Genomic DNA, 21,886 nt, shown 5'->3' with positions numbered 1-21,886 from the left:
TAACCAGTTGCAGTACTATTGAGCTACAAACCCCTTGTCCTCATTTTTTTTTTATTATCAAATTCAGACTTAAATTTGTTACCATGCTGCTTTTATCAGTTAAAAAGGCTTCCTTTTGATTTTTTTTTTTTGTATCAAACTGGTCAAGAATATTGGTCTATAGATCACACTTTGGCATCTAGAACATTGGAACAGTCTCAGATTTCCAAAATCGATCTGTAATTCTAGAGTTTGTATGATGTAAGGAACTTACTAGTCCGTGAATTGTAAACTTTCCTATAACACTGTAAAACAATACTGTTTACAAGATAGGAGGCACCCCTAAGATGATTTAAGTAGCGTACAAGTTACTATGAATAGCACAAACTTTAAAGATTCCTACCTGTAAGTTAGGCATCCCAGAAACCAACCACTGATAGATAGCTCCCTTAAGCTGCAATTTTAGAAACAAAGCTTTGATCAGTTGTTCTATCTGCATGTTGTAACCTGAAATTTCTCGGTCCAGCCCAGCTCTGAGGTCCTGCAGCCATTTCTAAAATAATCACTCAGAGGCTTATATTCATTACAAACTGTGTGGCCGATGGCTTCAGCTTCTTGCTAGCCAGCTCTTTCATCTTCAATTAACCCGTTCCTATTCATCTCTCTGTTGCTACGTGGCCGTGCTGTTACCAGTTGGCTGGCATCTTGTTGCTCCTTTGGCAGCTGCTGGCGTCTTTCCCAACTCCACCCTTCTTCATCTCGTCTTCAGTTTGAAGGTACCATGTCACCTTATCCTGCCCTGCCATAGGCCAGTACAGCTTTATTTATATATTTATTTTATATGAATATGATTATGAATGGGAGCCACACATATTCACGTCAAACAGAAAGACATCCCCCAGCAGAAGGTTGATTTGCCCTTGCTACAGCTTCCTTTCCTTTGAAATTACAGGACAAGTTTCCTATAAGGGAGCTGGGAGTGGCGGCACACACCCTTAGTCCAAGCAATGGGGAGGCAAAGGCAGGTAGTCTCCAAGTTCAAGGCAAGCCTGGTCTGCATAGAGAGTCATAGGTCAGTCAGAGCTACATAGTAAGACCCTGTTTAAAAATGTCAAAAATGCTCAACCTCTCCCAAACCAAAACTACAACAAAAAAGTTAAGATCAGGAATCCATCTATCACAGTCCGCTTTTTTTTTTTTAAATAAATGTATGTTTATTTATTTATTTATTTTTTCGGAGCTGAGGACTGAACCCAGGGCTAGGCAAGCACTCTACCACTGAGCTAAATCCCCAACCCTCACAGTCCGCTTTCTTGATCACAATCATTTGTATCCCTCTTATATGTAGCATGTATTTTGTATTCATCTCAGTCTTGAACCAGGATCTTGTGATGACATCGACATACATCATCATGTCCACTTGTGACTTCTCTTGATAATACTGAACTCAGAAGAAGCCATCAATATATGTCCCCCACAGAGCTGACGTAGAGTGTTAAAACTGAAATGGCAGTACCACAATAAAGATTTCAGGAAAGGGAAGAATGGCAGCCCTGAAAACTAAGTAGTCCCAGAGAATTAAATTGCTATGGTTTTGCCCCAGAGGTCACTCTTCCATTTCTTCTGGCTCTGTGCTCTTGGAAATTCTTATTTTTGTATAATTCCCCCCTTTAATCTGAAGAGGGTGTAAGAGTCTGTGCTCTTGGTTGTGACAGGGCAGCTGACTCAGCTTTCTAGACTTGAAAGTCACTCAAAAAGATGAATGCTCTGCTAAGTCTCTTTCTTGCTCTCCTTTGTCTAGTTGTGTTGTCTAATGCCGCCAGTGTATACTCCGCTGGAATTAAGGCAACTGCTTGTCCCTTATTTTAGCAGTAAAGATTGGCTTTTCTGCACTGCCTTAGACTGGAGCTAAGACATGTATGTGTGGGTTTGCATGTGCTGCTTTGACTGAGGTCAGTATCATCTGTGATGATAGTTTTTTTTCCCTGGTCCCTGGTGCTGTTCACGTATGGCATGTTCATCACTGTTAGAACATGTGCGATTGTTGATAGTAGTTGTTTTTTTTTTTTTTTTTTTTTTTTTGAGCTGAGGATCAAACCCAGGGCCTTGCGCTTGCTAGGCAAGTGCTCTACCACTGAGCTAGATCCCCAACCTGCCATCTTATCTTTTTATTTTATTGGTATGTTTAAATTTATCTATCTACCTACCTACCTACCTACCTACCTACCTACCTACCTATCTATCTATCTATTGAGATGGGGACTCACTCTAGCTCTGGCTTGCCTGGAACTCAATATTAGACCAAACTGGCCTCAAACTTAACACAGTCTTCTAGTCTTTGCCTCCTGAATGCCGGGATTTAATCTGGGCGATATTGAATTGGACCTAGCACTCTTGGAATGCTCACTACATTTTTGTGTTGTGCTAGTAAATGTACAAATAGGGAGATAAGATTGTACAGCTGGGCGGTGGTGGCGCATGCCTTTCATCCCAGCATTCCGGAGGCAGAGCCAGGAGGATCTTTGTGAGTTCAAGGCCAGCCTGGGCTACAGAGTGAGTTCCAGGACAGGCACCAAAGCTACACAGAGAAACCCTGTCTCAAAAAACCAAAAAACAAAACAAAAACAAGCAAACAAAAAAACCCAAGGTCATACTGTGGTGTTTCAGTATACTGAACTTAATCATGAGATCTAGTCCTCTGCTCTGTTAGAAAGCCTGTAAGGAAAACTCCAGGTGATTGTATGTTTATTGTTCTATACTGGGGGGAAATGATACAGTCACTGCTGTTTCTGATGTGGAGCTCTTTCTTTTTATGATCATTTGATAGTAAAGCGTAGTTCATCTATAAATTCTTCCAGGAGGATGAGATTGTTTTGTGTGTTAACTTTTTTGTAGCCTTGACTTGACAGATCCTGACTGAACCATCCTTCCCTTTTTTAACCTACGAATCTCCAGCCTTGCTCGCATACGTGGTTCACAACCAGCGTGTGTAGTAGGATGGACACCTGTTGGGTTCATGTATCCTTGGAGCGCCAACAGTTTCTAGCTTATGACTTTGGACAAGTTGTATATCCTTTTGTAATCCCTAAAATTAGGAAAACTAAACCCTTTCTGGATAGTTGTAACGTATAAATAAGACAATAGGTTAAAATGCCTGCTGGTCCAGGTAAATAGAGGATACTTTAAAAATTATGCTTTGCTTCTTAAATGAAACAATACCTTTCCTTCTTTGTAACTGTTCAGTTTCCTAGGAGAATTCTTTGCTTGCCAAACGTTTGGTAGCACTGACCTTTAGAGTCTGAACGAGGCCTTAGAATATAGATCAGTACTAGAGTGTTGGTGTAGAATTTGAACTAGATACTAGAGAATTGCTAAATAAAATATGAAGAGAAATGCATTAATTTTTTATAGTGTGTGTGACTGTTTTGTTCTGACTTTTACCAAGAAGTAATCATTTGCTTTTTATAAAGAAACTAATAAGGAGAACCCCAGGTACTTGTATTTTTGTAGTTTTAGCCCTAAGGGATAAGTGAATGAATATATAGATGAAAGACAGTCTAATTTGGAACATAAAAAGCAGGTAATAAGTCTTAGAAAATTTGTCATAGATGCTATCCTTTGTCTAAAATATTTCTATCTGTGATTTCTCTTGTGACATTATAGATGTAATATATAAACTGATTTTCGAACCAGTATAGTAAGAGAAAAGGAAATTCTGAAAGGTCAGCAATGCTGTATGTTCTGGAAACATTCTTTGAGATTCTGCATTATAGTGTAATACTTTTATTTTAGGGAAACATAGCTTTCCTAGTGATCCCTTTGTCTTAGATGTTTAATGATTAAGTATCTGTACTCGTAAGTTTCATGTTGAAATTTGATTGCTGTAAAGAAGTGTTAAGAGACAAAAGCGGGTAAAGTGCTGAGATCACAGCTGTGATCCTGCTAATGGCTGTTTGTTAGTTTGTAACTAACTTTAGGGAGTTACTTAGGTGTCAAAGCATTGCTTTTCTGACAAATAATATTGTAATCATCTTCTCATTTCAGAAAGATCCAGATTACCTGAGACTATGGTTGGACAATTTTGTTTTAAGTTATGAACAGTTTTTAGATGTTGACTTTGAAAAGCTGCCTACCAGGTACATAGAAACACTCTTTTATTACCATTGGGTGAGATTGTTTTGGCAAAAGGGTTTTATGACATAAGATCAGCAGCTATGCTAACAGTCTTGATGCTACTGCATGCCCCTGTTCTCCTGACGGATGTTGCTCAGTGATCCCAGCAGCCTTGCTGGCTCTCAGAAACCTCTTTGCTGTGGTGAGTGACCACCTCTCAGTGGTCTGGCTCCAGCTCTTCAGTTCAGCACCAGATCTCCCAGGTAGAGGATAGCGTCCTCCACAAGACTGCTTTCACTTCAGGCTCAAGTTGCAAATCTTGACATTTAGCCACACTTGAAATTTTTTATCACATTGAATTGATTAACTAAGTATCTGTCTTAAGTTTCAACACTATTTCCTTGCCCATATCTGACAGGGTCGATGATGTGCCTCCAGGAATATCTCTGCTTCCTGATAATATCCTGCAGGTTCTGAGGATCCAGCTGCTACATTGTGTTCAGAAAACAGCAGATGGGTTAGAGGAACAACAACAAGCCTTGTCAATTTTGCTCGTCAAATTCTTCATTATTCTTTGCAGGTATCTGGTATAAAAGAGTAAAAATTTTAGCATAATTATTACCAAAAAAACCTATAATAATACTTGTTAGTGATATTTGTTTGTATGAATCTTTAATGAATGTGTGTCTCTTTTGTAGTATGATTTGTTAGCACACTGGAACACTTCTTAATTACTATACTTACTTATAGAGACACTCAGCCAAGAATTCTCAGTGTGTGCTGTCAGGATGGCTCAGGGGGTAAAGGCACCTCCTGCCAAGCCTTGACTGCCTGAATTCAGGCTTCTGGACCGACAGGGTGGAAGGAGGGAAGACCTGGATGGCCTACACCTCGGTCCTTTGACCACCCGTACCGTGGCTCGCAGGACTGGTGCCGTGTACATGCAAACGCACACACCAAAACTTGAGAAGTGCAATAAAGTTGTTTAAAAAATAAATTTAAGTGTAACTTTAAAGACAGTGGCAAAAGTTTTCATTTTAGAAAGAGATAATTTAATATTTCTATATGGTTCTCATCTGTAAATGTATACATTTGTGTGTGTGCAAGCCAGAAGATGTGTGCTAGATAGATATTAACCTTTGTTTAAGATAGAGTCTCTGCCCTACCCTGGGGGCCTGGGGGCGAGGGCTGCCCCTTCCTCCCCTCCCCAGTGAGGGACATTTTTTGGTAAACCTATTTTCATTTTGGAAAATATTTATGAATAAATAGTAAAAAGAAAAAAAAAAAAAAAAAAAAAAAGATAGAGTCTCACTATGTAGTCTGCCTGGCCTGAAATTCACTTGGTAGACTAAGCTAGTCTTAAACTTGACAGAAATCTACCTGCTGCTGCCTTCAGAGTGTGGGACTAGGGGCTGGAGAGATGGTCCAGCGGTTAAGAGCACTGGCTGCTCTTCGAGAGGACCCGGGTCCAATTCCCAGCACCTACATGGCAGCTCACAACTGTAATTCTAGTTCCAGGGGATTTGACACCTTCACACCAATGCATATAAAATAAAGTTTAAAGAAAATATTTAAAACAAAAAAAAGAGTGTAGGAGTAAAGGGGGTTGTTGATGGGGATACACCACCTCGCCTAACTTCCACCTTTATCATTTTGAGAGTTCCTTAGAGGCTTTGCTGAGTAGATGGCACTGTCTGACACACAGGAAAGTGTGGGTGTGAGCTTCTCGGGGAAGAGTTACAGAAATTGAGACATACCTAAGACAATATTACTGAACATTATTTCACACAAAGGTACCACAATTTGTTTACTTATTACAACTAAGATGAAGGACATCTTAGTTGCTTCCAGTTTGGAACTGCTACTTATAAAACTGTTATATAAGTTTTATATGGGTACCTTTCAACCCATGTAGACAAATATCTAGGAACAGTAATGCTGTATTACATGGTTGTCACATTCTCACACTCAGTGAGCGAGGATTCCTGTCATTTCCCCATTTTTCCAGTTTTTATTTTGTGTGCATTGGTGTTCTTGCCTGCATGCATGTCTGTTTGAGGGTGCCATATCTCTTGGAACTGGAGTTACAGACAGTCGTGAGCTGCCATGTGGGTGCTGGGAATTGAACCTGGGTCCTCTGGAAGAGCAGCCAGTGCTCTTAACCGCTGAGCCATCTCTCCAGTCCCATTTTCCATTTGATGATGCCATCTTTTAGATTTTAGCTATTGCAATAGGTGTGTAGTATTTCATTGTTGTTCCTTAGTGATATAAAGTACTTAACGTTTTTTTGAGACTGTTCATAACATGATGAAGTACCTACATAAGTCCAATTTTAAAATTGGCTTGTATTCTTATTTTTACAGATCTGTGAATATTTTGATATACAGTTTTTTCCCCCAGATGATTGGTACATGTTTTTTTTTTTTTTCATTGTCTGCAAGTTGTTTTTATATTCTCTTAATACTGAGGCACAGAAGTTTTTATTTTAATGAGTCTCTTTTTCTCTCCCGCAATGGATTATGCTGTTAGTTTTCATCTACAAAGTCATCAGTCAATCTAAGAGCCCTTAGATTTTTCTCCTGTTTCTCTTAACATGTTGCTGTATTTTGGGGCTGGAGAGATGGCTGCTCTTCAAGAGGACCCAGGTTAGATTCCCAGCACCCACAGCTCCACTCCAGTTGCAGGGGTTGTGATGCCTTCTGGCCTCTGAGAGACGAGACACTCATGTGGTAACCAGACACCCATGCAAGTAAAACACCCTTACACACAAAAGGAAAACAAAACACAATAGCACTGTAACTCATTTCACTTGTCTCTAAGCTATAATTACTCTATATGTTTAGTGTTGTATTGAATAAACTATCGTGTTAGATCTGTTAAGAATAAGAAAAAAGAGTTGTTACACAGAGAAACCCTGTCTCAAACAAGCAGAAATTTCAGTTCATTTGGATTTTTTTTCTAATTGTGAACCTGACAGTGATGACTTTTACACTTTCAATTTTGGATCAGAAACTGAAAGTCCTTTATTTAGATCCATTTTTGTTTTGTTTTATTTGGGGGAGTAGGAGGCGGAGGGGAAGGAAGAAAAAGAATGAAAAGAGAGTAGTTCTGAGAGTGAGGAGATGCATGGGAATGGGGTTAGACAGAAGCACAGGTGGTCCCCAGACTGGTCATTTTCATGTTTGCTGGTTTTATCAATGGATGAGTTCATTTCATTAATATTTAAGTGTTTTGAAGCTTTCTATAATCTGTCCCCTACTGCTTGGTCTGTGCCTCAGAGGCATAGTTTTAAAGGCTACTGGAGTTACAGATATCCCTACTAAACATGTAGAAGTGATCTTGCTACTTGTAGGCCTGTAATGGTAACAAATATCAGTGCAATCAAAATTTAGCTATAGGTCCTTTTCCCTTGGCTGTTTCTCTTTTCCCAGTACTAATTCAGACACAACTTTTAAATGTAATCCTAAGCTGGGTGGTGGTGGTGGTGGTGGTGGTGGTGGTGGTGGTGGTGCACACCTTTAATCCCAGCATGTGGGAGGCAGAGGCAGGGGGATCTCTGAGTTCAAGTCCAGTTTGGTCAGCTGTTCCAGAAGAGCCAAGTCTTTTACACAGAGAAACCCTGTCCTGAAAAAAAGAAAAAAAAAAAAAAAGAAAGAAAGAAAGAAAGAAAGAAAGAAAGAAAGAAAGAAAATTATAAATTTTATTATGTTGCTGCTCAGAGATAATTCACATGTCATGTAATTCACTGACTTAGTAATGTCATTTATTTTTTAAAATAAAACAAAATTGTACTTTTGCTACAGTATGTTTTAGAACTTCATCAGTTCATAAGGACATTCAGTTTTGTTTTGATTACAGTGTATTTGGTGTGTGTGTGTGTGTGTGTGTGTGTGTGTGTGTGTGTCCGTCCGTCCATTTGATGAGTCCTAGGGATTTAAATCAGATTGTCAAGCTTGGTGGCAGATGCCTTTACCCTTTGTGTTGTCTTGCAAGCCCCAAGGATGCTGAGTTTTTAATCTCTCGAGATACTGCCAGACTGTTTTCCAGAGTAGCTATTATAATTTAAATTGCTACCTGCTTGAAGGTTTCATTTTTTTGTACATCCTTCCCAAAATCTATTTTCTGCTTCTGTCTTACCAGTGAATCTGAAAGTAGTTTTCATGACTGATGATGTTGAACATTTTTGATGTGCTTAGGATTTATATGTAGTACATTGTGAGCTACACACAGATGTTAAAATTTAAAAAATGTGTATGTACATGTGTCAGGTGCTTGCTGAGGCTAAAGGACGTCAGATCTCCTGGGGCTGGAGTTACAGGTGGCTGAGAGCCAGCTGATGTGGGTGTGTGGAGCCAAACTTGGATTCTCCGAAAGAGCAGTATGTGTTCGTGACCACTGAGCCATCTCTGGTCCCTACACAGAATTTTAAATGTTCTGCGTTAGAGAAAGGGATAAACAGTTAAGATGTCATGCTAATTTAATTTTTTCTTTTTCTTTCTTTCTTCTTTTTTTTTTGGTGGTTTTTTGAGACAGGGTTTCTCTGTGTAGTTTTGGTGCCTGTCCTGAATTTCGCTTTGTAGACCAGGCTGGCCTCGAACTCACAGAGATCCTCCTGCCTCTGCCTCGAGAGTGCTGGGATTAAAGGTGTGCGCTACTGCCGCCTGGCTTAGTTTAATTTTTTTAAGGTGTGAAGTCTGTTAGTTCTTCTGTTCTGTGAGCATCTGTTAGATTTTAAGAAAATTTTTATAAGTCACAGTGTCTCCAAACAAAACTAATGAAAACTGCCGGGCGGTGGTGGCGCACGCCTTTAATCCCAGCACTCGGGAGGCAGAGCCAGGCGGATCTCTGTGAGTTCGTGGCCAGCCTGGTCTACCAAGTGAGTTCCAGGAAAGGCGCAAAGCTACACAGAGAAACCCTGTCTCGAAAAACCAAAAAAAAAAAAAAAAAAAAAAAAAAACCAAAAAAAAAAACTAATGAAAACTAATGAGCTTAAGGGTTTTTTGTTGTTGTTGTTTTTTTTTTTTTTTTTTTTTTTTTTTTTTTTTTTTTTTTGGTGTGTGTGTGTGTGTGTGGTTTTTTCGAGACAGGGTTTCTCTGTGTTGTTTTTGGTGCCTGTCTAGATCTCACTGTGGAGACCATGCTGGCCCCAAACTCACAGAGATCCTCCTGGCTCTGCCTCCTAAGTGCTGTGATTAAAGGTGTACATCACCACCGCCTGGACATAAAGCTTAACTTTTAACAATAATGCCAAGAAGATACTTAGCCATTGTAAATTAGCTTACTGTGTGTCACAACTGAAGTACTTATGGACTCTCTACTTTGAACAGGATGTAATGGTATATCCTCTTAGAATATTTAAAGATGACAGTGCCCATTGTGTCATGGACTTCTGATATAATTTATAAAATCTGACATAATTCAAAAATCAGGGAATTAAAATTCAGAAGGTAGAGTGAAAACAGCAATAGTATATGTCTTGTGCAATGGCAATACCATTTTCTTTTTTAATATCATTGATATTTCATTTGCCAGCATTTGTTCTCAAAATGCAAGCTGAATACACTAGCAGTATATTGCTCATATGTAATAAATGTTGTTCTTTTTATCTCCTAGGAATTTATCAAATGTAGAAGAAATTGGGACTTGCTCTTATATTAATCATGTCATTACCATGACAACACTGTATATTCAGCAAGTAGGTGTGAATACATTCCTTTTTGTTGCTTTATTGAAACTAACTAGGTTTTACTAATTTTTTAAAGTTTTTTTTAATATTGTAATTGACTTTGCTAAATGTTTTCAAAGGAGATAGCAATTGAAAAGACAATTAAAATTAGTAGTGGGTGACAGATCATTTTATAAATCTTATATATTTTCCTTTTTTTAAACAAAATGATTTATTTTTATTTCATGTACATTGATTTACCTGTATGAGGGTGTTAGATCCTTTGGAACTGGAGTTGTAGACAGTTGTAAGCTGTCATGTCGGTGCTGGGAATACTCTTAATCACTGGGCCAGCTCTCTAGCCCCAAGTCCTATATTTCCTAAAAGTAAACAAGCAGCTATTTATGTTATTTTAATGTAAAAAGTTTTTATAGTTTTAAAAAAATGAAGTAATGTTTTATTTTATGTATGAATTTATCATAAATCTTACATGATTTCCAAAGATGTTTGACTATTTTAAATGTATTCCAGGAAGAATTTAACATCTGAGAGAATGTATCTAGTCCATATGATTAAATGACTCTTAGGGAATCAAAGAGGAAGTTAGGCTTTTGTAAATAAAAATGACTTATTGAAAGCTGATAAATAAAACATGTCCTTAACGTTTTTTAAATTTTATTCTCAGTTAAAAAGCAAAAAAAAGGAGAAGGAAATGGCTGATCAGACGTCTATTGAAGAATTTGTGATCCATGCATTGGCATTCTGTGAAAGTTTATATGATCCGTATAGGAATTGGAGACATAGGATTTCAGGGTATGTCTTATAAATGATGCTGTTGAGATTGAGTCTAACTGTGTAGCTTGTTTGGCTTGGAACTTGTTCTATAGACCAGGCTGGAGAGCCACTTGCGCTGGAGTGCTGAGATCAAAGGCCTGCACTACCAGTCTGGCCTCGGTAAAGCCTGAGTGTTGTTGGCCTGATGAGGTGGCTCAGTGGGCTTAGTGAGTCATGTGGGCTTGAGGACCTGAGTTCAGATCCCTGGAACTCGTGGAAAAGCTTGATGTGAGAGCATAAGTGTCTGCAATCATGATGTTCTTGTGAAGAAATGGGAGATGGAGACAGGAAAAACTCTGGAGGGTCACAGGCAAGCTAACCTGGCACATGTAGTAGAAAACCAACAGAGCCCTGCAACAAAAAGGAAAAGGCCAAGATTGATGCCTGAGGTTGTCCCTTGGCCTTCATGTACACAGTGTGTGCCTCCATTCACACATGCTTCACAATCCGTTATACACACACGATAAGTTAACAGAACAAAACCCTGAAAGCCATGAATTTGTGGGTCTTTATAGAGTGTCTTCTGTATGTGAATCTTAGAAGAGTATCTTTCTATATAAAGCAGTATGGAAAGATGCATAGAAGATGCACATGTGGAAGATGGAGGAGATGACTCGGTTAGTAAAATGCCTGGTATGCAAGCATAAGAGCTTTCGTTTGGTCTCCAGAATCCACAGAAAAGCCTAGGGTCAGCACTGGGCTGTTAGAGACAGGCTAATCCTGGAGCTTGATAACCAGTGTAGCTTACTCTGTGTCTTCTCAGTTCCTCTCCACCCTATTGTTATGTCTTTATTGTTATGTCACTTTGTATCCTTGGCTGGTTTGGAGCTGCTTTGTAGACATTGAACTCACAGAGATCTGCCTGTCTGTGCCTGTCAAGGGCCACCTTAGTTTTTGAGACAGGCTCTGACTATCTGACCAGCAAGCTCCTGGGATGTGTCCTCCTTTTCAGTGCTGGGGTTGCAGGCACGTATGGCATTTTATTTGTGTGTATGAATCTGGGTACACATGTACATGTCATAAGACAACTTGTTTTTCTCCACCATGTGGGTTTGAGGATTGAATTTAGGTTGTCAGGCTGATGACAAGTCCATTATCTCCTTAGCCATCTCCTCAGCTGATTGGCTGGCTTCTTTATGTGGATGCTGGGGATTGGACCCAGGTCCTCCTACTTGCCCAGCAGAGCATTATCAACTGAGCCATCTTCCCAGCCCCTGTACTTGCACTTTGAATAGCTACCATTATGAACTAACATTCATAAATTGCCTCATAGTACTCTCTTAGCCATTCTCAAGAATACACTGTTAATAGCTGTAGTAACCACAGGTGTAATTGCCAGCCAATCTCTTGAATTTATTCCCCTGAGATTTTGTAGCATGGTAGCAGAACATTTGTATAGACGATGTAACAGTTCACTTCATGTATTCTATAGGATATATTTTATTGACATGGAATATATCCTGGCACTTGAAAAGTTAGAAGCAGGAGCATCAGAAGTTCCAGGTTATTCTCAGCTACATAGTGAATTTGAGGCCAGCCTGGGCTATATTATTAGATCTTGTCCCAAAACCACTATTTAAAGTATAATGGGCATGAGACTGGTGTAGTTGATTCATTACCAATTTGAATGAAAATTTCTACTGCAGTGTGTATTTGTGTTCTAATGCTAAAATGTATGACTGAATTTGTGAGCATTTGTATAGACCCCAAAATATCAAGTACTGGAAAAATGTTTCCAATTTTCATACATGCTCTCATGTCAAATATTATTTTTATGAAAATTTGTATGAAATTGTCAATGAAGTACAAAAAGGAAAAAAAAAAACCTGTGTGTGTATGTATGTGTATTCCTGATAGGATTGGGAAAGATGTACAAAGGATACAAAATCTCAGGGGAATAAATTCAAGAGATTGGCTGGCAACTACACCTGTGGTTACTACAGCTATTAACAGTATATTCTTGAGAATGGCTAAGAGAGTAATATGAGGCAATTTATGAATGTTAGTTTGACTTATTCTGCTACACACACACACACACACACACACACACACACACACACACACACACACACACACACACATTTCTAAAGGTCATATTCCAAACCATAAATGTATATGTAATCCTCTTTAAAATTCATCCTTGGGCTGGAGAGATGAACAGAGGTTAAGAGCACTGTCTGCTCTTCCAGAGGTCCTGAGTTCAATCCCAGCAGCCACATGGTGGCTCACAACCATCTGTAATGAGATCTGGTGCCCTCTTCTGGCCTGCAGGCATACATGCAGGCAGAACACTATACATAGTAAATCAATCAATCAATCAATCAATCAATCAATCAATCTTCTTAAAAAATTCATCCTTAAGAAAAAGCAAGCCTCTGTACCAAGATATAAACTAGAGAAGCCTTGTTTCAGTTATGTGTCTCTGCCTTGACAAAGTATCTGACCTAGGAAAGTAGAGGAGGAGGGTATTAGACTCACAATGTGAGGGTGTAGTTCACCAGGGCAGGGAAACATGGTGGCAGGAGCTTGAGGCAGGTAGTCCCATTGTGCCTGCGGCATGAAGCAGAGCTTGGAGATGCCAGTGCTCAGCTTGCTCTCCCGCTTTGAGTCAGTCTGGTATTTGAGGGGTGGGGGGCTTCCTTCTCAGCCTGCCTAGAACATCCCCCACTGGCATGCCCAGAGATGGGTCTTCAAGATAATTTTATATCTCATCAAGTTCACAGTCACCATAAATCTTCAACAGTGTGTACTCCAGTTATTTAATAGGAGAGTTTTATCCTCATACTTTGTATTGTGTTGAAGAAGTTTTATGTGCCGGGCGGTGGTGGCGCACGCCTTTAATCCCAGCACTTGGGAGGCAGAGGCAGGCGGATCTCTGTGAATTTGAGGCCAGTCTGGTCTACCAAGTGAGTTCCAGGAAAGGCGCAAAGCTACACAAAGAAACCCTGTCTCGAAACCCCTCCCCCCCCCAAAAAAAAGAAGTTTTATGTGTGTGGGTTGTGCTTGCATGCGTATCTGTGTACTCCATGCATGCAGTAGTTATGGAGGCCAGAGAGGGCGTTGGATCCCTTGGAACTGGAGTTCTAGATCATCCCTGTGAGCCACCCTTGTGTGTTGGGAATCACCCCAGTCCTCTGGAAGAGCACCAGGCGTTTTTAACTGCTGAGTCCTCACTCACCCTTCTTTTTTGTTTTGTTTTGTTTTTTGAGGCAGGGTTTCTCTGTGTAATTTTGGAGCCTGTCCTGGATCTCACTCTGTAGACCAGGCTGGCCTCAAACTCACAGAGATCCGCCTGGTCTGCCTCCTGAGTGCTGGGATTACAGGTGTGTGCCACCGCCACCCGACCATTCTTCTTTCATTTACTTTATATTTTGGGTAAGGTAAAGTTCCAGAGAAACAGAATTAATAGGATGTATAAAATATATGCCTGTAGGAATTTGATTTTTTTTTTTTTTATCAAACTTTTTAAAAAAGCTAGCAAGCTCTTCCTAGTCTTATCAAAGAAAACCTTTCCTGGTTTACTTTTCACCAGTCTGTCTGGCATGCTTCTAGTAATATCAAAATCACTTGGGTCATTGAAGGCCCTTGTGTTAACTCTATACTCGGTAGTAGTTTCTGCATGCTGAGCCCAGTTCAGTATTACTGCTCTTGTAGTGATGGGCACAGTTTTGGCCAACATTCATATTATTCTATTTTAGATTTCCTTAAAGCTGGGCAGTTGGTGAGGATAACTAATTGTTCTTGGTCCTGTCATTTTCAGAATCTGCCCATATAATGGCATGTAGATTCCACTTTTCATAACAATTGGAGTCTAGAGTTGATTGACTCCAGAGACTTATTCATCTTTGGGGTTACCATCTTCTGCCTTAAGTGTGGGACAGACAGCCCCCCTAACCAAGCGTAGCTGCCAAAATGTCTGTTGAGCAAGGAAGCAATGAATTTTCATAAAAAATTGGCTCACATAATAGGAAAACTGGCAAGTCCAAGTCTGATGCGTGAGTGAGCAGCCTCTGAGTTAACCATTGGTACAGCCTGAGGAGTGACAGACAGGGAGAGGCTTAGGAAAGCCAACGCTGCAGATGAAATCCCAAGACAGTCCACTAGAGAATTCTCTGGTGCTCAGAGGGTTCATCTTTGTCTTCTATTCAGATTGTCAGCTGATTCAATGAGAGCTGCTCATCTCATGGAAGAAAATACATTTTACTCAGAGTTCACAAATTTACCAAATAATCTCATCTAAAAACACCATCCAGGTTAGAAATTAATCACATTATGCCAAGACATTTTGACTAAGTAGCAGGGGGAACTAAGGACTTCCTATGTTCTTCTATTGAACTTTAATATGTCTGTTTTTCTAGGAATAATCTCTTTGAATTTTCCTTCTGTAAAGATTTTTGTGTCTCTCAGGATAGGCTAAATTATGCTGTAGTATCAAATAAGGCCCTTACCATAACAACAGTGTATTTCTTGTTCATGCCGTCTGTCTTTTTTTTTTTTTTTTTTTTTTTTTTTTGAGACAGGATTTCTCTGTGTAGTCTTGGCTGTCCTGAAACTCACTTTTTTAGACTAGGCTAGCCTCAAATTCACAGAGATCTGCCTGCCTCTACCTCCCAAGTGTTGGGATTAAAGGTGTGCAGCATCACCGCCCAGCTATCTGTCTTATTTTTAAGGAAAAAAAAAAGATTTAAAAGATATATTTGCCGTGTGTGTGTGTGTGTGTGTGTGTGTGTGTGTGTGTGTGTGTGTGTGTGTATATACACATATATATATATATACACACACATACACACAGGAAAGAGGCTTTGGATCCCTGGGGTCACATGTGTCAGTCTCCTGACATGGGTTATTAGGAGTGGAACTCTGGTCATCTGGAATAGTGTTGCATGCTCTTAATTGCTGCGGCATCTCTTCACACCTTTCCCTGTTTTTGAAGAAAATTTTCTGTCTTGTGTGTGTAGATAGGAACGCCTATTAATCTTTGTCAGTCCAGTCCCACAGGACAGCCAGTGTCTTCAGTGTTGTTAGTTACAGTGAGAAAGAGGAAAAGGATGTGGCGGAACTCTTACATTGTCCATTTAATTATCTTTTTGGGGTCATGCTACATACCACATCGTTTTCATTCTGAACCCGACCACAAGGGACCACATTCAGCTCTGCCACATGAGTAGGAGGACTGTGGAAATAGCAGTAATTTGGCAAGCAACCATGACTTCTTCTTGCCTTTGTACAAGTCTCTCAAGACTCTTTTAAGTATGCACAGGGACACATAACACTTCTTCAATTGCAGGCTTTATAGTAATTTATCATTTTAGTTCCAATGACTCAGTTTTCCTCTACCTTGATTTGTATGCTAGAGAGCTCACAAAGAAATGGTATCTCTTTCTCCCATTTCTTTCTCCCACTTTTTACATTCGGCAATGAAATTTAAGGAAGTCTATTAAGTTTTGAAACAGTGACATTGATTTTTTTCTTTATAGGCACCAAAACAGATAAAGCAAGAACTGTCAGTCTGAATATGACAGAGGCTTTTAAAAGAAATCCTTAAAATCAGAGCAAAAAGAATTTAAGCATGATAAAAGGAGACAAGATGTGTATAAAGGTAGCTCTTATAAAAAACTAAAACAAGGGTTGGGGATTTAGCTCAGTGGTAGAGCACTTGCCTAGTAAGCACAAGGCCCTGAGTTCGGTCCTCAGCTCCAGAAAACAAAACTAAAACAAAGGCTGGAGAGATGGCTCAGAGGTTAAGAGCACTGGCTGTTCTTCCAGAGGTCCTGAGTTCAATTCCCAGCACCCACATGGTGGCTCACAACCATCTGTAATGAGATCTGGCGCCTTCTTCTGGTCTGCAGGCATACACACAGGCAGAACATTGTATACATAATAAATAAATAAATAAATAAACCTTTAAAAATGCTTTAAAAAAGCTTAAGAAAAAACTAAAACAAAGTGAAGTAGTTGTTAGAAACAAACAATATTTGAAATCTTTGTTTTTGATACATGGTTTCTCTGTTATCCCTGACTGTCCTGGAACTCACTCTGTAGATCAGGCTGGCCTTGAACTCAGGGATCCACCTGTTTCTGCCTCTCCAGTGCTGGGATTGAAGGCCTGTGCCACCACTGCCTGGCCATTTTTGAAATCTGGAACAAAGGGAAGTTTTAAAAAGCATGATGTCATGTAGCACGTGCTAGAAGTTGTGCACATGTAAGGTGGCCACACAGAGAAGAAAAGCAGACACTCGTGACAGAAGTGTGTATGGTGCTTCGTCGGGAGTTAGGCTTGGAGCTGTCTTTGCAGTCTCTCTGATATGCCAGTTCTTCAGTAGTAGAGCTGCCTCGGTGGCAAGTGGCAAAGGAAGGGATTCAGACTTCAGTGTCTTTGACTTTGATCGAGAGATTCAGGCACAGACTTACAAGAAAAAACATTATGGAGGACCTATACAGAGGACTCAGTAGCTTACATTTTTCCTTTAAACTGGTTGTGAAATGAAACGGAGGTTTATAGTCTGTATATCACTTACTGGAAGAGTCAGGAGAACAAATGTAAGTTAAAGTAGCACAGTTATGGAGTTTTTACTTGATGTAAGGGATAGTCTTCCTATTTCATGGAATTTGATTTTATTAATCTGCTAGTTTTATTTTGATTGTACTTGGAGAATCTTAAATAGTAACTCAGTGGAACTAAAGTATAAGAATAAAACAAGCCGGGTGGTAGTGGTGCACGCCTTTAATCCCAGCACTCGGGAGGCAGAGCCAGGTGGATCTCTGTGAGTTCAAGGCCAGCCTGGGCTACCAAGTGAGTTCCAGGAAAGGTGCAAAGCTACACAAAGAAACCCTGTCTCGAACCCCCCCCCCCAAAAAAAAAAGAATATAAAACCTCAAAACCTCCCCTTAAAATACCAGTTTAAGGGGCCAGGCAGTGGCGCACGCCTTTAATCTCAGCACTTGGGAGACAGAGGCAGGCGGATCATTGTGAGTTTGAGGCCAGCCTGGTCTACAGAGCGAGATCCAGGAAAGGCACAAAGCTACACATAGAAACCCTGTCTCGGAAAAACAAAAACAAAAACAAAAAAAACCAAAAAACCAGTCTAAGGTGTAGCTCAGTGGTAAAATGCTTTGCCTGCTGTTCCCTACAGACCAGATTCCATCCTAGCACCAGGTTGGGGGAGGGGGCACACAAATGTTTGTTTGTTTATTCAGTTGTTTATTCAAATGTTTATTAGTTCATTCTACTGTAACTTTAATAGGTATTGTTACATTTAATAGGTATAGCTAATTATAGTTAATAGTTATAGTTTCATTTCTACTGTAAGTTTATAGGTATCATTACCTGTCCTTGCAGAAAAAAAAAGTTGTTTAGTTGTGCCCTAAGCTCTATTTGCCAAATGTGACAATATATGCACAAAAATAATCACAGAAAAGAATAATAAACTATCAAGAAAAAAAAAAGAATTTATGAGCTCATACCCATGCTAAGTAGCTAAGTAAAGGAGAAATTAAATTCTTAGTAGTAGATTATGAAGTGTCAATTAATAAATAGAGAAGATGTGTTGGAGTTGAAAGAATCAAATCAGCATTTTGATTTATGTATCATAGTAAAGATTGTATTAGTCACAGATCATTAATGGATGATAAGTCTAGAGGCAAGTTCCGATTAGTAGTATAATATGTAAATATTTTAAAATGCCTTTCTAAAAATTACTTATTGTAAATGAAAAATTAATAATGTATACTGGACAATATTTAATAAAGCTGACTGGGTAACCAAAATTAACATCGGTGAAAACTTCACACATGATACAAGACATCATTGTTTCTGTGGTAGTTAGTAGTTCAGCTGTGAATACATAGTCCAAACCTACTTTTGAGAAAGCACCAAGCAAAATCAAAAATAAGAACTTTCTATTAGTAGGGGAAAGACTAGTGTATACCTGTAGCATATAGATATACAGAATTTCTAGGTAGTTTCAGATACTTTCCACTTACGTTGTTTTTAATAATATTAAATATACTTTTCAGGGCATGATAAAAATCTCTAATTTTTATTTTAATTAAAGTTCTTAATTTTCGCCATTTCACTATTTGGTATTTATTGGTTTTAATAGGCTTTATTCTCCAATATCTTTATCCCCATGGCTATCTAAGCAATTTTATTTTGTGTTGAACTGAAATCACTGAAATGTTCTTAGTAAAAGCCTGTACACTTTGTATTGGCCTTGTTAAAGTTTATAGAAAATATCCGTGAAAACTCCTGGAATTTTCATTAAAAGATAATCTCATTCCTATACTGATCTGCATCCTTAAAATGAGGGAACTTAAAGGTCTGGACCATTGTGTCTGCTTAGCAAGGCGCAGGCCAGTCGCCAGCTTTGGTGGTTTCCGAGGAATACTGTCATAGTCTCAGGTATCACTTCCCCAGGACTGCCATGCAAATGCTTCTGCAGACTGGAAATTTAAATGCTGGCTTCTTTTTATTCCCAGTTATTTGGAGACTTAACTTGGCGACCACAATGCATAGTAGAAAGTATTCTCTAATTGGTAAGCACTTAGGTTGTTTCAACTTTAAACATTGTCCCAGTCCTGAAGCTGTTTTTTCAGTGTACAAACCAAAATCAGAATGTTAAATTTGTTTTAAAATTGTCTTTTCAATTGTGCCTCCTCTATTTGCTCATGCTATAATTTGTTACTGACTTCTTTTTTTAATGCTAGACGAATCCTTAGTTCCGTGGAAAAGAGCAGACAGAAATACAAACCGGCTTCTCTCACAGTGGAGTTTGTTCCTTTCTTTTATCGTAAGTAACAGTTTAATTCACTTGACTTTGATTTGATCAACTCTGACTACTGTCTGTTTTCTTACTCTGATTCTGACCTGAATTTAGTCTGTGAGTTTGTAAGATTTGTGCTAAAGAACAAAACCACCGGGTTAGTTAATTTGTGTTTGGTTGTGCTTATGTTTCTTGGTTTGATTAATTTTTTAATCTCCATGATTTTCTTTTTAAGAAGAGCTGATCTGTTGTTTTGGTGAGCTGAGCATTTTAAAGATTGCATATTTTAGAACTTTATAATTTTTGCTAAAAACAGAAATCTTGAGAGATATCCAGAGAACATGTGTTTAGCATGCACCAAACCTTCTGTTTGATCCTTAGAACCAGAAAGCAAACCAGTTTGCAGTCAAACCATTAAGAGACGTGACTACTCTATATGTGCATGGCTGTATATAATGTTCTGATTTCTCCCTCACTGTTGTTTTTATATTGAGGTAGGGTTTCATGTCTCTTAGCCTGACCTCAAACTTGCTGTAGCTGAGGATGACTTGATCTCATCCTCAGTGCTGGCATTATAGGCACATGCCACCATACGTGGCTAGTTTTCACTCTTATAAAAATGGTTGTGCTGGGGACTGGATAGATGGCACAGTAGTTAACAGCACTTGCTGGTTTTGTTGAGGACCATATGCTGCTCATAACTGCCTGTAATCCCTGTTCCTTTTCTGGCCTCCATGGGCTCTGCCGATACATGGTGCACATACATACATGTAGGTAAACATATACCCAAAATAAAGATGACTAAATATGGAAATAAAGATTGTGCTGGGGTAGGAATATAGTTCAGTTGGTAGGATGCTTACCTGTCATGCACTAGGTTTCATTCATAACTGCATGAGTGGGGGTGGTGGCACATGCCTGTAGTCTAACCACTTGAGAGTTAGAGGCAGGAGGATCAGGTCATCCTTGGCTATAGAGCAAGTTTGAGGCCTACCTGGGGTACACAGGACCTTGTCTTAAAAAAGAAATACAGAAAAAATTACGAAATAAAAAAGGAGCACTTGGTTTCTTGAATATATTGCTTATTGGAACATGTAAAATCTTAACATTTGCCACATTTGCTCCAGTGCCTTCTGCCCCCAGTGAGCGAAGACAGCTCTAGTACACACCCTGTATCTCTACCATTAGTGCTTGACTTGACCCTAGATCAATGCACGTACTCATAATAAGCTGTGCTTGGAACTGGCCTTACTTTAAAGATAAGGAACAGGAAACCCACAAGCCAGTATAATAGTGTAATGTTTCTGTTCAGCTGAAGTCTTTCATATAAAATTATGAGACCAGAATGGAATGAGATCCATCCAGGTTTAGAAATACAGTGTCCTATAGAAGTCTTAGATCTTTGCATGTGTAAATTGTGCATGTATTTTGTTAATTGATCTCCAAGTACTTTGTTTCTTTCTTGTAAATGATTTTTGGTTGTATGGTCTATTGTTACTAGTATATAGAAACAGTTTTTATATATTGCTCTTACATTCTATGACCTTGCTAAATAAAATCATATCTAAGTTATAACACTTACAGTGTTCCTTAGGGTTTTATATGTTGTGACTACAAAACATACGTTCTCCCTTTTCCTGATATCCATATGTGTTAATTAAACCTAGCTTTCAGGACCTACACATTACAAGTCTGTAAGATTTTTGAAAAATTATTATTTTTATTTTTTGTGCATTAGTGTTTTGTCTGCATGTATGTCTGTGTGAGGGTGTCAGATCCCCTAGAACTGGGGTTACAGAGAGTTGTGAGCTGCCACGTGGTGCTGGGAATTGAACTCGGATCCTCTGGAAGAGCAGTCAGTGCTCTTTACTGCTGAGCCATCTCTCCAGCCCCCTGTAGAATTTTTGTTGTTATATCTTGTGTAGTTTTAAAACTGTATTTGTGTGTGCACACACATGCACTCATGCCATTGTGCCTGTGTGGAGGTCATAGAACAGTTTGCAGGTGTTGGTTCTCTCTCCATCATACAGTTCTTGGGGATTGAACTCAGACTCTCAGGCTTGACAGCAAGTGCTTTTGTGAACTGAGCCATCTGGCCAGCCCCTTTGCGTAGTTTTGAATCGGGGTAATTGTTCTGATATGTTTTGGCTGCTGTAACAGAATGCTTGAGGCTGACTTAAACACACAAGTTTGTTTTCTCGTAGTTTTGGAGGCTTGACATTGTAAGATCCAGATCCTAGCAGGGTTTGGCTTTTGGTGAGGTCTCTTTGTGGCCTGCTGGCAGTGTCCTTTTTGTATTCTCAGATGTTAGAGAGACTGATACCTCTTCAGAACATCAATTTTTTTGTGTCAAGCATTTTCCCTTTCTTATCCTACCTAACTTTAATCAACTCTTCAAAAGCCATGCCTCCAGTGTGGTCATGTGAATGTGTGAGTTAAGGCATCAGTATTTGAGTTTGGGAGGGATAGTTTAAGTCTGTACTATTCCATCCCTGCCCCACCCCCCAAGTTAATGTGTTTATCACATGCAAAA

General features: G+C 39.3%; 1 protein-coding gene across 4 annotated transcripts in view; it reads left to right on the top strand.

Moving 5' to 3' along the window:
* Positions 1–21,886, top strand: part of Nbeal1 (neurobeachin like 1) — a 148,268-nt gene that overhangs the window by 6,607 nt on the left and 119,775 nt on the right. For all 4 annotated transcript variants that reach the window (XM_076550315.1, XM_076550313.1, XM_076550312.1 and 1 more), the window contains 5 exons: positions 4,024–4,115; positions 4,511–4,672; positions 9,706–9,787; positions 10,443–10,570; positions 19,298–19,380. In XM_076550315.1, coding sequence (XP_076406430.1) covers positions 10,507–10,570; positions 19,298–19,380 — 147 coding nt within the window. In that variant the 5' untranslated portion in view covers positions 4,024–4,115; positions 4,511–4,672; positions 9,706–9,787; positions 10,443–10,506. The remainder of the gene's footprint in view (positions 1–4,023; positions 4,116–4,510; positions 4,673–9,705; positions 9,788–10,442; positions 10,571–19,297; positions 19,381–21,886) is intronic.

This window comes from Peromyscus maniculatus, chromosome 13 (assembly GCF_049852395.1).
Source record: "Peromyscus maniculatus bairdii isolate BWxNUB_F1_BW_parent chromosome 13, HU_Pman_BW_mat_3.1, whole genome shotgun sequence".
NCBI lineage: Eukaryota > Metazoa > Chordata > Mammalia > Rodentia > Cricetidae > Peromyscus > Peromyscus maniculatus.
This window is presented reverse-complemented; position numbering and strand designations above follow the sequence as displayed.